General features: G+C 46.0%; 2 protein-coding genes across 6 annotated transcripts in view; one reads left to right on the top strand and one right to left on the bottom strand.

Moving 5' to 3' along the window:
• Positions 1–14,011, top strand: part of LOC120994421 (zinc finger protein OZF-like) — a 391,027-nt gene that overhangs the window by 233,302 nt on the left and 143,714 nt on the right. The gene's annotated exons all lie outside the window — the stretch shown is intronic.
• Positions 4,135–14,011, bottom strand: part of LOC120994424 (zinc finger protein 501-like) — a 119,531-nt gene continuing 109,654 nt past the window's right edge. For both annotated transcript variants that reach the window (XM_040422982.1, XM_040422984.1), the window contains exon 7: positions 4,135–6,293. In XM_040422982.1, the coding sequence (XP_040278916.1) occupies positions 5,422–6,293 (872 nt within the window). In that variant the 3' untranslated portion in view covers positions 4,135–5,421. The remainder of the gene's footprint in view (positions 6,294–14,011) is intronic.

Raw genomic sequence — 14,011 nt, 5'->3', positions numbered from 1 at the left:
GATAGTAGTTCAGTTTGTCTTCGCTCTCAGCGGGTGTAAAAAAGCCCCCATTTTGGACCGGTAACGAGGGTGTAACATGGTGGAGAGCCAGTAGTTATCCCTCTGGCGAATGGTGACAATTTGGCTGTCACTGCGCAAGCAAGTGAGCATGCATTGGGCCATTTGTGCAAGTGACTCGGAGGGACTCCCTTTCTCCATCTCCACTGCATATTGCCACGGTGTGTCTGGGTCCTCTGCCTCCTCTTCCTCATTGCCCTGTAGCTCCTCTGGCTGCTCCTGCTCCTCCTCTCCACTCACCTGTGTAGAAAAATCACCCATTTCTCTACATATTGCTTGTACTCGAATGTCCTCCTCCTCATGTGGCCATGAGATGTAGTCGCCACATCTCCTGTCCCCTTGGCCAGCCAGATTTAGCAGCATCTGTTTCAGAACATGAATCAGTGGAATGACGTTATGCATCCCGTAGTCCTGGTGACTGACAAATAACGTGGCCTCCTCAAAGGCCCGGGCAAACGGCAGGTGTCACACATGAGCTGCCAGTGGCTAACATTAAAGTTACACAAGGGAGTACCTCTGTCCGCCTGTATCATCAAGAAATTGTTTATTGCCTTCCCCTGTTAATATAATCGGTCCAACATATGGAGGGTGGAATTCCAACGTGTGGAAACGTTGCATATGTTGGGGGATGCCGTTCTGCCGCTGCAGCTCAAGGAGGGTGTTCTTTGCAGTGTGCAAATGGCTGAAGTGCATGCAAAGTTTCCTGGCCATTTTCAGGATGTCTTTCAGATGGGCGGAAGACTTCAGGAACCGCTTTACAACCAGATTGAACAGGGCGCATGGCTCAGCCCTCCTTGACGCACCACCGACACCATGTTCTTCCCGTTGTCGGTCACTATGGTTCCGATTTTGAGTTGTTGAGGATTAAGCCAGGATTCGATTTCCTGATGAAGGGCACGGAGCAGTTCCTCCCCTGTTTGACTTCGTTTGCCCAGGCTAACTAGGTGCAGAACAGCGTGACACCACCATGCCCTGCACATGTGGTATGCTGGTGGGGCACTGTGAATTGTCCCTGTAGTGGAGGCTGAGGACACGGTGGAGGATGAGGAGGCAGAGGCGGACATTGTCGCAGAACCAATAGCATGAGAATTTGGAGGCGGAAGCGGCGTCACCTGGCCAAGTTGCTGGTGTGGCTGGGCAGGAACCACAATTACCCAATGGGCCATAAAGGACATAAATTGTCCTTTACCGTAGTTAAACCTCCACACGTCTGCGCTGCCGTGCACTTTTCCAGACACCGACTGGCTCAAGAACTGGCCCACCTTCGGTTCTACTTGTATGTGCAGGGCTGGTACTGCCTTTTTGGCAAAGAAATTACGGCTTGGGTCTCTGCACCTCGGCTAGGCACAAGCCATCAGTTGTCTAAAAGGTGCAGAGTCCACCACTTGGAAAGTTCTCCCAGGCCACTTTATGGTGACGCTGCATGTGTTGTCGCAGGGCCGTGGTGCCAACATTTGCATCCTGCCCACGCTTCACCTTCTGCCCACAAATTCGGCAAATGCCCAAGTTCACCTTTCTCCGGCGGCCTAACAAAAAATTGACACACTGCCGAATATGACATTTTTGCCCCCAACACTCTGTACTGACGGCCTGCTACCGCTTCCTACGTGAACGTCTGCACTGCTACTTCCCGGGCAGGTAGTCTTCTGCGAAGCGGGCGGTCTACCCCGTGCACATTTGGCTTCCAACTTTCCACTGCTGTCACTCTGCTGACTCCCGGCCCTGCTACCAACTTGCTGGCTCAGCCGCTGCCACCCTATTCTCCTGATGATTATGAAGCCCCTTCTTCACCCTGCTCCCAAGTGCAATCAGCTTCATCATCCATCCACTACTGTCTGCACGTCACTGATGTCCCCCTCAATGGTCTCAGGGCAAGGAGCCTCACCGCGACTCCTCAGCTCCCACGCGACTCTTATCATCACTACTTGCCCGCCTACTGGAGGAAGCTGCGGATCTCTCCTCCAGATTTTGGTTTAGCAGTAGCTGCTGACTGTCCTCTAGTAGCTAGTCTGCACTGAGAAGTGGAGTGGAGCCTACGACAATAATAATAATAATAATACATCTCTAGCAGAGGGAACAGAAAAGGACAAAGGCAGGCTGAGGACAGGTGAAGGCACAGGGCCTGCTCCCGGGCCATGCCAACTAAGTGTTGTGTCTGAAGAACCCACGACTCTTGGCTGGGGGTGTCTGATGTGACTTGCGATGAAGTAGAAGACCGAGTCAACCATTCAAGCACAGCTGGGTTGCTGGTCAAGACACGACCGCTAGAGCAAACCAGGAGCTCAGGCCTCTCGCTGCGACTCCTGCTGCCACCCTCCCCCTTCTTCTGCTGCCTGCGACAGAAACATTTTGGCCACTGCCTGTTCCCTTTGAAGGGCTTGCCACCTGTCTATCTTCCATACTTTTAGATAAAATAATTAAAAGGAAATTAATACACCCCAAAAAAGATGTAGAATAATGTAACTTGACCGCAGAGCGGTAAATAAAACGTACTTGTTTTTTCCACTAATACACCCCAAAAAAGGCTGTAGTACAAAGTAACTGCACTGCAGAACGGCTAATAAGACGTACTTTTTTTTTACACTAATACACCCCAAAAGAACCTGTAGACCAATTAACTGCAGAACGGTTAATATGACGTTCGTATATTTCCTATAAATACACCCTGCAACACGGCACTTGCACCCCAATAACAAACAAGGTTTGCTGGAACTACAGAGGTATCATCTAGTGCAAACCTAAAATCAGCAGTATAATAGCAATTTGGATCCCCAGTAAGTGCAGCAAGGTGTAATAGAATTGCTCCTATTACCCAGGCTGTACACGGTCCTATTGTACCCTGTTCTCCTTTTATAGCGTCAATGATGCCTCCCTATCCTTTCCCTATACCTTAAATAATCTTTTCCTGCACTTGTAAATCAATTTTTCAGCACAATGAAGTATTTCCTAGCACTGTCTCTCGCGCCTGCTGACATCTCTCCCTGCACTAAGCACACTGGAAAATGGCAGAATCCAAAATGGCTGAGGGTATTTATAGGGCTGTGACATCACAGGGCTGGCTGCTGATTGGCTGCATGCATAGCATTTTGGGTGATCCCTCGTTCCCAGAGATATTTGCTCCATGTCCTAACACGTGCCGCAGCCATTTTAAGAAAAAAATGTGATTCGTTACCACGAAGCATGAGAAAATTTGGATTCAGTGCAAATTAAATTTTTCCTGAAATTCGGATCGAATTCCACTTTGGCAACTTCGATTCGCTGATCTCTGATAACAATACATTAGTAAGTGCCTTGTATTAACTTCCTCTACATGATAAATGTTATTTGCTGAAGTGAGAGGACCCCTTTAACCCCCCTGATTGTCAATTGCGACCAAAGAATCTAAGCACTTAGGCCTAGTTCACACTTCAGAGATTTGGTCAGTGTTTGATCAGTGATTTTCATCAGTGATTGTGAGCCAAAACCAGATTTGAGTCAAAAACAAAAGAACAAGTGATAATCTTTCCATTATAACTTATGTCTGTGTAGACTCCACTCCTGGTTTATAGAAAGGGATACAAATGAGCTCTTAGCAAGCTCTGCCTCTAATGCCACCAGACGTAAGGCAGCTATCCTATAAGTCAATGTTCAACCCTTAAACTAGGATAATAAACATGGCCTCTCACCCAGTTAAGCCAGTACTCTCTGCTCTGCACTGAGATGCAGGCTTGTTTATATCCAAGTCATGTCTCAAGGACTAGTTAAAGGGTTGAACAGTGACTTATAAGATAGCTGCCTTACGTCAGGTGGCATTAGAGGCAGAGCTTGTTAAGAGCTCATTTGCATCCCTTTCTTCCCAGAATTCTAGAGGAGCATGTATAGCCTATAAGTCTCCTTGTGCTGAATAAGACACTCTCCCCAAGGCGACATAGAACCCCCAAATCCTGGTGTATAACAAATATAAACATTTGGGGTACTTGTAACTTACTTAAAGTTTTAATAATTATGCTGAGGGAAACAGAAAAAAAGGCTTTTTAATTTTAAGACATTCACTGTTCTACATTTATTCTGTAGGTCAATTACAATTATACCAAATTTACCGTATGTATTTTTTTTTATATTTTGCTACTTTTGCATAATATTTTTTGCAGGACAATCCTTAGGTTTTATTGGTGCCCTACTGGGGAACATACGTCCTTTTGATTACTTTTTATTCTGCTTTTTGGAAGGCAAATATCAATGCTCTTTTTTGTTCACCTTGCTGGATAAAAAAATACCTTCTCCTTGCCAATTTTTAGCTTTTTTTTGTAGTTTTTTTTCCCCTCAATTCTAAAACATAATATTAAATAAACTAAATTAATTGTGATTTCTTTAGTGTTTTTTTTTTTACATTTAAAAACAATATTACATTAGTCACACAAGCAGACCCATATCTGAAATCCTTTGATCAAATAAATAATATACTAAACATCTGGTGTAGTGTTTTATGCTTGGCTGCCAATGCTCTGCTGACAGGCAGCCTTTTAAGCCATGGCTCTATATAGGTCCTAATAGGAGGCGATTGTTACACCCAGCTCTCAGTACCCAGCTATGGGATACCCTTCCCCCTGTTAAACTAACTTGATACTGCAGTCTCCATTGACTTTGGCTTACAAGAAGTTAAACAGCTGGGATCAAAGGTTTCCCAGACTGAGACTCCTGTGGTTCTTACACAGCGCATTAACCCATGTGATCATCATGACATACATGTATGTTATAGTACACCAACTGAAGGCATTCTATAACCTACATGTCTGTCATCATGTGGGAAAGGGTTACAGGGGTTGTAAAGAATCTGAGAAACATGACGGCTTTTTTTTAGGAACTACACCACACCTGTCCATGGGTTGTGTCTGATATTAAAGCTTGGCTTTACCCAAGTGAATGGGGAGAACTGCAATACCGCATACAAAGTGTGGACAAGTATGGTGGTGTTCAGAAGGCATCTTGAGGCTGCAGGTCCTACAGTGAAGCTCCACACCTGCCACCTTTTATAAAATCTGAACATCAAAATGGGTTCTTACTTAACTGAACTCTCTGATGTGCCATAAGAGATGATGCCTGGCTAAAACATTTACCACATATTATACATGAATATGGTTTGTCACCTGTGTGAATTCTTTGATGTTCCACAAGCGCCCATTTGTGACTAAAACGCTTTCCACATTCTGAACATGAATGTGGCTTCTCCACTGAATGAGTTTGCAGATATTCCACAACATGTTATTTCTGAATAAAACCCTTGCCACATTCAGGACATGAAAATGGCTTCTCCCCTGTGCGAATTCTTAGATGTTCCAAAAGACTTGTTTTATGGTTATAACATTTCCCACATACTGTACATGGCTATGGCTTATCTCCTGTGTGAGTTCTAAAATGTTTCACAAGACTTGATTTCCGACTAAAAGATTTTCCACATTCTGAGCATGAAAATGGCTTTTCCCCTGTGTGAACTCTTAGATGTTTCACAAGATCTGATTTATGGCTAACACATTTCCCACATACTGTACAGGAATATGGCTTCACTCCTGTGTGAGTTCTCAAATGTTCTACAAGACTTGATTTGTCACTAAAACATTTCCCACATTCTGAACATGAATTTGGCTTCTCCCCTGTGTGAGTTCTTAGATGTTTTAGAAGAACTGCTTTATAATTAAAACATTTTCCACATTCTAAACATGAATATGGGTTTTCCTTTGTGTGAATTTTGAGATGTTCCATGAGAGGTGATCTCTGGCTAAAACATTTCCCACATTCTGAACAGGAATTTGGTTTCACTCCTGTGTGAATTTTCAGATGTTGAACAAGACTAAACTTCTGCCTAAAACTTTTCCCACATTCTGAACATGGAAATGGCTTCTCTCCTGTGTGAATGGTCTTATGTTCAACAAGATAATATTTCCTAGTAAAACATTTCCCACATTCTGAACATGAAAACGGCTTTTCTCCTGTGTGAATTCTCTGATGTGTCACAAGACTTGATTTCTGACTAAAAGATTTCCCACATTCTGTACATGTAAATGGCCTTTCATCAGTGTGAATTCTTTCATGCGTGGAAAGATGACATTTCTTTTTAAACTGCTTCCCACATTCAGAACACGCAAAAAAATTTCCCATTCGATGTCCAATTGTAGATTTGTCAGTCTGTGAATCTGTGTCTACTTCATATGAGGAAGATAAAAGGAGACGTTCATGGATGCCTCTCATACAGTCTTCACCTGGAATAGGACACAAATAATTTATATTTTGACATTTCTTTATAATAAATCTGTAAAATAAGCCATATATCAAAATACAGTCAACAAAGCCTTTTAAACAGGGTGATAAATGGGAAGAAATGTTCGTAGATAGTCATTTAGCCGATCATCAGATCATCTAAACATTTCACCAACGACAAACGAGCAAGCACTTATAGTTAGTATGGCTGACACAATTGTTAATTCCCTGTACAGTGTTCACTTGTTTGCAGCACATCTCTTGTTTACCTGACAAAATAGCATGATTGGTGGAATGCTTATATAGGGCAATGACAGGGTGTGTAGCTGGCCAGCTAAGATCTGTCCTAGGTTGCTAATATAGCTTGTGTGTTTATGCAGCTAGACCTGCCAATAACCTTAATACAGTTCCTATGTTTGTGTGTTAAAGACAAAAGCAGAGTTATTTACAGTGACTTCATGTTTGGATGTCATATAACTGTTATATATATTGTGTTAACAGAAGCAGAAAAGATAATATGCCTTTAAGATTCTTTATATATACATGTGAGGTAAGCTCAATGACACAGCAGAAACAACAGAAAGCATAGAGTTAAACTGTTGTTGCTGGGCAGGAGTCTAGACCAATCACAGCCAGCCTCACACACAACAGGAGTCTTGGCCAATCACAGCCAGCCTCACACACAGCCTGTGTGGGAAATTCCCTAGCAGGAGCTGCTAGAAATTATTATTCACCAGAGAGAGAGATAAGCTGAACAGACACGCCACTCCACTAAGAGCTGTGTTGTATGGAAGCAAGAGGCCAAAATAGGTATTTAAAACAGTTATATAATGTTCCTACTGTTAATATAGTGATTAGAACTATATACTTAACTGTTTACATGTATGTTTACTTACAGTTCCACCATACAAACTACTGAGCCATACAATCATACAATTGCAAATACCATACAATTGCAAACAAACAAATTCAAATTACATATTGCAATCCAAATTCCATACAACCATACCAGATCCTTCTCAACCAATCTGCAAATAGTTACTGCTAACTGCATACTGCAAATTGCGACCAAATTCAGCAAGCAGAACTATTAGTTAGACCTCAGATATACCTCTCAGAGAGATCATAAAGTGCTTATATAACTGAAAGTGAGAGTACAGATACTGAAGGGAGAAATATATTCTCCATTTTATGTTGAATGACAAGATTGAACAGTTGAACCACCATCTTATGCATACCGCCATTTTATGATACTTTATTTAACACGTGTTATGTACATGGACTATCTGCTGCGGAGGCGGCAGTGTTATAGAAGAAAAGTTGAAGTTAATAAAGAAGTTATTTCACGCATTTGGTGTGCTCTTTAAACCTACTGTTTCCATAGAACGGCGCTAGACGAATTACAGAGTAATAGACAGTCTGGTTAGACTAAAAAAATCTGAGATATCAAAATTCTTCTAATGCCACAGCGCAAAAGGCACTTAGTGCTGCGCCTGCCACAGGGTGAACAAACGTTTCTACGGTCGTTCATTCTCAAGCATTGGCCTGTGTAAAAGGGCTCTTAGGATAAGGGTAACAAGAAAGTGAATCATGTCCCTCCTCCAGATTTTTACATTCTGCCAAGGTTTATAAACACCATATTCTTGCTCAACTAGCTAGTTCTCCTTCAGTTCATTGTTTAGCCACCTAGAGTATGTTTTCTACTAAAACTGTCTTCACAAAAATGAGCAATGATCTCATAACCTCAAAATGTGCATCTAGTCATGCACATCTATGCCTCTTTATACATCTCATTATTTAATTTGCCTTACCAGCAGCTGCATGATAAAGTTTACTGTCCATCAATATCTCCAACTCATTTGCCGCCGCTCTATTAGTACACACAAAACCTGTCCTAATCACACAGGAGGACAAGTTACTTCACAACACAGAGCTAAAGAGCTGCCTCATCCTCCTCTGCTACTTGTTGAGTCTGCTGAATCTCTGTCGGAATGGAGTTCATGAGGACATATGAAGTACAGAGAGGACAGACTGTGGTAATGGAGACTGCATACAGTGCTGCTTCTCATTAGCCACATCCCCACCTCCTCTCTGTACTTCATGTCTCCTCATGAACTTCATTCGTACAGAGATGCAGCTAAAGACCATGTCATCTGTATTCAGGATCATGATCCCTGACAAGTAGGAGAGAATGATTAGGCAGCTCTTTAGCTCAGTGTTGTGAAGTAACTTGTCCTGCTGTGTGATAAGGTCAGGTTTTGTGTACTGTGGGGGATTCACTCTGGTAGACAGGACAAGCGTGTGCAGTATAGAGGCAAAGACACGTTTGTAACTCAAAAACTGCAGTGTTTATTCACACTAGTTGCAGGTTCACAGTATGACAGTCCATTTTCAGTATTGGTGTTAGTTCACACCCAAAACAGTTAATACAGAAAAAACATTCACCTTTGATTCTGGGTGTTTAATCCACACCCGGCTGAATGCTCAGCCTCAGAAAGTTCACCTGCAGGCTTTAGGCGGCCTGCTCGCCCGACACACTGTCTACAGCTTTCAGCCCACACACAGACCTCAGATCTCTGCAGTTTCATACAGCTCCAGTGTCAGAGGAGTAATCCACCCACCTGACACTGCTGGCTGTTTTTTATAGGCCTGTCAAAACCTGGCCTAAACCGTGGGGAGTAGTCACCCACCCAGCACTTTGGCTACTCCCAGTAAGAACTGTCCTGGATCAGCTATTTACAGCCATACTAGATAGCAAGGTGTCAAACAGCCTAAGCCTCCCATGGTAGCTAGGATTACAAGCACGAGCCACAGCACCTGGCTCTTACTCCACCGAGGCCAGGAACCTTGGCGACACGTACCTATCATTTGCGATGATTCCTTGTACCTTCTTACATACCTCCCCCTTTGTTCAACCCTGAGGGGGTAAACACACGCCAGACAGTACACTCGGGACAAGGCATCCGTATTTCCCTGCAAGTGGTCTGCCCTGTGCTCTACGGAGAACTTAAAGTTCTGTAAGGACAGGAACCACCTGTTGACTCGGGCATTTCTCTCTTTGGCCTGGCTCATTCACTTGAGAGGTGAGTGGTCAGTCACCAGGCGGAACTTTCTCCCCAACAAATAGTAGCAGAGAGACTCGAGTGCCCACTTGATAGCCAGGCGCTCTCTCTCCACTATACTATACCTGGTTTTGACTGGGGTAAGCTTGCGGCTTAGGAAAACAACGGGATGCTCCTCCCTGTTAACTTTCTGAGACAGTACAGTACCGAGGCCTACTTCGGAGGCGTCCGTTTGTACTATGAATTCCTGCTTGAATTCGGGCGTCACCAAAACTGGGGACCCACACAGGGCTGACTTCAAAGCGGAGAAAGCCTCTTCCGCTCGATCATCCCAGCGAACCATCACCGACCTGCGTCCCTTCAAGAGCCCTGTCAATGGCGCGGTCACTGTAGCAAAGTGGGGAACAAACCTCATGTAATAGCCTACCATTCCCAGGAATTACTTTAATTGCCTAGCGGTGACAGGTTGGGGCCAATTCCGAACCGCCTCTATTTTGTTCACTTGAGGTTTGATAACTCTGCGTCCAATGACATACCCCAGGTACTTAGTCTCTTCTAACCCCATTGAGCATTTTTTTGGATTAGCAGTTAGCCCAGCCTTCCTAAGGTCGTCCACTACAGCCTGTACTTTGGGTAGGTGACTTTCCCAGTCGGTACTGTGGATGACAATATCGTCCAGGTAAGCCAAAGCATACCGACGATGTGGACACAGCACAATGTCCATGAGCCATTGAAAAGTGGCTGAGGCGCCATGCAAACCAAAGGGTAACATCTTGTACCGATATAGTCCCTCCAGTGTGATGAAGGCAGTTTTTTCTTTAGCAGCCTCTTTTAAGGGCACCTGCCAATACCCTTTTGTGAGGTCCAAAACTGAAAAACACTGGGCTTGTCCTAACCTCTCAATTAGCTCATCGACTCAGGGCATGGGATATGCATCAAACTTAGAGATCTCGTTTAGTTTTTGGAAATCGTTATTAAAACTTGAGTGTCCTGTCCGGCTTGGGTATTAGCACTATAGGACTAGCCCACTCACTTTTAGATTCCTCAATGACGTCTAGCCTCAGCATCATCTGCACTCCGAAATGGCTGGTCGCCGAGCCTCGGGTACCCGAAATGGTTTTAACCGGACTTTAGCCTGAGGCTGATTGATAATGTCATGCTGAATTGTGAAAGTGCGTCCAGGGAGATCCAAAAACACATCCGTGTTCCGGTTAATAAACTCCCTGCCCTCCTGGGCCTGCTTAGAGGAGAGGCTGTCAGCAATTCTTACTGTGGCAGCCGCTTCCCTTGCTTCAGACAGAGGGGCCGAAACCGCTTCCCCTAGAAAACCTGTCCGCAGGCTGTCTTCAGTTCAGGTTTCCCTATCTTTCCACGGTTTGAGTAAATTCACATGGTACACCTGCTCCGGCTTTTGCCTCCCTGAGTGGTGTACCTTGAAATTTACCTCTCCAATTTTTTTATGTACCTCGTAGGGCCCCTGCCACCTGGCCAGGAACTTACTGTTCACGGTCGGCACCAGAACCAATACCCGATCAACCAGTTTAAAGATCCGGACCTGAGCATGCCGATTATAGATCCGATTCTGGGCTCGCTGAGTGGCCTCCGTGGAGTGTGTTGCTGTTCCCACGCCTCTTTGGCTACGTCCAGCAAACCGCGAGGAAGTCTGCCATATAGCAATTCGAAAGGCGAGAACCCAGTAGAAGCCTGGGGCACCTCTCATGCAGCGAACATGATATAGGGCAGAAAAAGGTCCCAGTCCTTCCCATCTTTAGACACCACCCTTTTTAACAAGGTTTTTATTGTTTTGTTAAACCCCTCAACCAGACCATTTGTTTGCGGATGGTTCACGGACGTCCGTAACTGTTTAATATGCAGCAACTTACAGAGTTCCCTCATGACCTTGGACATAAAAGGGGTCCCCTGGTCAGTCAGAACCTCTTTAGGTAGCCCCACTCAGGGGAACATCTCCATTAGATCCTTAGCTATAAGTTTGGCCGATGTATGTCACAGTGGCACCGCCTCCGGGTACCGAGTGGCGTAGTCTAGGACGACCAGGATGTGTTGGTGTCCTCTAGCGGACTTCGGTACTGGGCCTACGAGGTCCATAGCGATTTGCTCAAACGGTACCTCGATGATCGGGAGAGGTACCAAGGGACTGCGGAAAAGGTGCTGGGGGCTAGTTGTCTGGAAAGTCAGGCAAGACGTACAGAATTTGTCCACCTCTCTAAACACACTGGGCCAGTAAAACCGTTGTAATATCCGGTCCTGTGTTTTCTGCATTCCCAAATGACCCAAGAGAACATGTTGGTGGGCTAACTCTAACACGAGTTTGCGGTAAGCTTGGGGCACCTCCAACTGTTCAATATGTTCACCCCGCAGTTGGTTTACCCGATACAACATATCCTGATGAATCACAAAACGGGGGAACACCAACTATTCCCCCGGTTGTTGTGGTTCACCATCTACTATCAATACATTTTCCCAGGTTTAGGATAGGGTTGGGTCTCTGTGTTGGGCGGTACCAAAACTATCCCCGGAGACATTGAGATCTGCCAGCTCAGGTCCTGGCGGCAAGTCCTCCAACTCTCCCACCACTACACTCAGTGGGGTTGTCTCGATCTCTTCCAACGAAGTGGCGGTCATCCCTACCGCTGGCCCTTCGGCCTCGGGTTCCCAGGGTTCTGGTGTCCCCCCGGAGCAAGGCCACTCTTCTGGGGTTACCCCTGTCTCATGTGTATCAGTCACTCTCGAGGCAGACCACAGTGTCGGGAAGCCCGAGAAGTCTCTCCCTATTATGTTCGTAGTGTAAGTTTGTGGCAACTGCCACTTCGTGAGTCCACCTGCCGGCCCCCCGTGGTTAGAGACACCATGGCAGTGGTATAGTCTTTTAAGTCCCCATGAATGCACATGACACCGACTTTCCGGCCAGTATACTCAGCGGACCGTACCTGGGGAGCCCTTACAAGGGACACCAGACTCCCCGAGTCCAGCAGGGTCTCCGCTGGAGTGTCTCCCACTTCCATCTGGCACAAGTGATTTAGAGTTTCTGGGGTACCCGCTGCACACAGCTTCCTGGCATATAACGACTGACGGAAGCCATAGTTCGTGTCCATGGGTTCCACCTTATGTGGACAGTTAGCTCGTACATGGCCAGGCTCCCGACACCGCCAGCAGACTGCCGAAGCTGGGTCCATAGGGGGTACATCCCGGGCGGGCTTGGTTGGCACAAGTCCCCAGGTCTGGGGTGGAGATTTATGGGGTTTGACTGCCCCCTTCCCGAAAGAACCCCCCTTAAGATTCTCAGTAGCCTCGTAGCGCTCCACCAGGTCCAACATCTCCTGGGCATTGCCAGGAGATACCTGGCAGATCCAATGCTGGAGAGGGGGTGGCAGAGCCCTCCACAATAGTCTATCAAGCATAGCTGTGGGACTCAGCAAATCAGGCTGTAGCCACTTTTGCAAAAGGTGGAGTAAGTCATAATATTGGGGTCTCGCGAGCTCAGCCGGCTTAAACCCCCACTGATGTACCCGCTGAGCCCGGACCAACACATTCACCCCCAGTCTGGCCAAAATCTCACCCTTTACTTTTTGGTAGTCGGCCGCTTGATCATCCGGCAAGTCGAAATACACCCGCTGGGAATCGGATGCCAGGAACGGAGCGACAACCTTGGCCCACTGGTCTCGGGGTAGCTTATCCCTTGTGGCCACTTTCTTGTACATCGCCAGGTAGGTTTCGATGCCGTCTGCGGGTGTAATCTTAGGAATCGTGCACATACTGCCTTCCGGGCATCGTGGATGCTTGGGGTTGCTCCTGCTGTCTGCAAAACCATCACATGTTGTAGCAGCAACTGGATGGTCTCTTGCTGCTGCTTAATAGACTCCATGAGCCTCCAAACGTGTATTTCCCTTTATACTGCACCCACTTGTCCTGTACACTAGAGAGAATCCCCACAATTGGTGGAGGATGCGGGCAAAGCAGTAAGACTGGCGTGAACAGCCTCCATGTTGTCGTGGAGCACGGGTTTAATACACCTGGTTTAATGTACGACATACAATCGTGCGTGAAAAAATGCAGAAACCAAAAATATCAGCGTTCACGCCAGCCTTACTGCTTTGCCCGCATCCTCCACCAATTGTGGGGATTCGCTCTGGTGTACAGGACAAGCGGGTGCAGTATAGAGGCAAAGACACGTTTGTAACTCAAAAACTGCAGTGTTTATTCACACTAGTTGCAGGTTCACAGTATGACAGTCCATTTTCAGTATTGGTGTTAGTTTACACCCTAAACAGTTCATAAAGAAAAACATTAACCTTTGATCCTGGGTGTTTGATCCCCACCCGGCTAAATGCTCAGCCTCAGAAAGTCCACCTGCGGCTTTAGGCGGCCTGCTCGCCCAACACACTGTCTTCAGCTTTTAGCCCACACACAAGCCTCAGATCTCAGCAGAGTTTCACACTGCTGGATGTTTTTTATAGGCCTTTCAAAACCCATCCTGGACCGTGGGGAGTAGTCACCCACCCAGCACTTTGACTACTCCTAGTAAGAGCCATCCCGGATTAGCTATTTACAGCCATACTAGATAGCAAGGTGTCAAACAGCCTAAGCCTCCTATGGTAGCTAAGATTACAGGCACGCGCCACAGCACCAGGCTCTTACTC

The sequence above is a fragment of the Bufo bufo genome, chromosome 3, assembly GCF_905171765.1.
Source record: "Bufo bufo chromosome 3, aBufBuf1.1, whole genome shotgun sequence".
Classification (NCBI taxonomy): Eukaryota; Metazoa; Chordata; class Amphibia; order Anura; family Bufonidae; genus Bufo; species Bufo bufo.
This window is presented reverse-complemented; position numbering and strand designations above follow the sequence as displayed.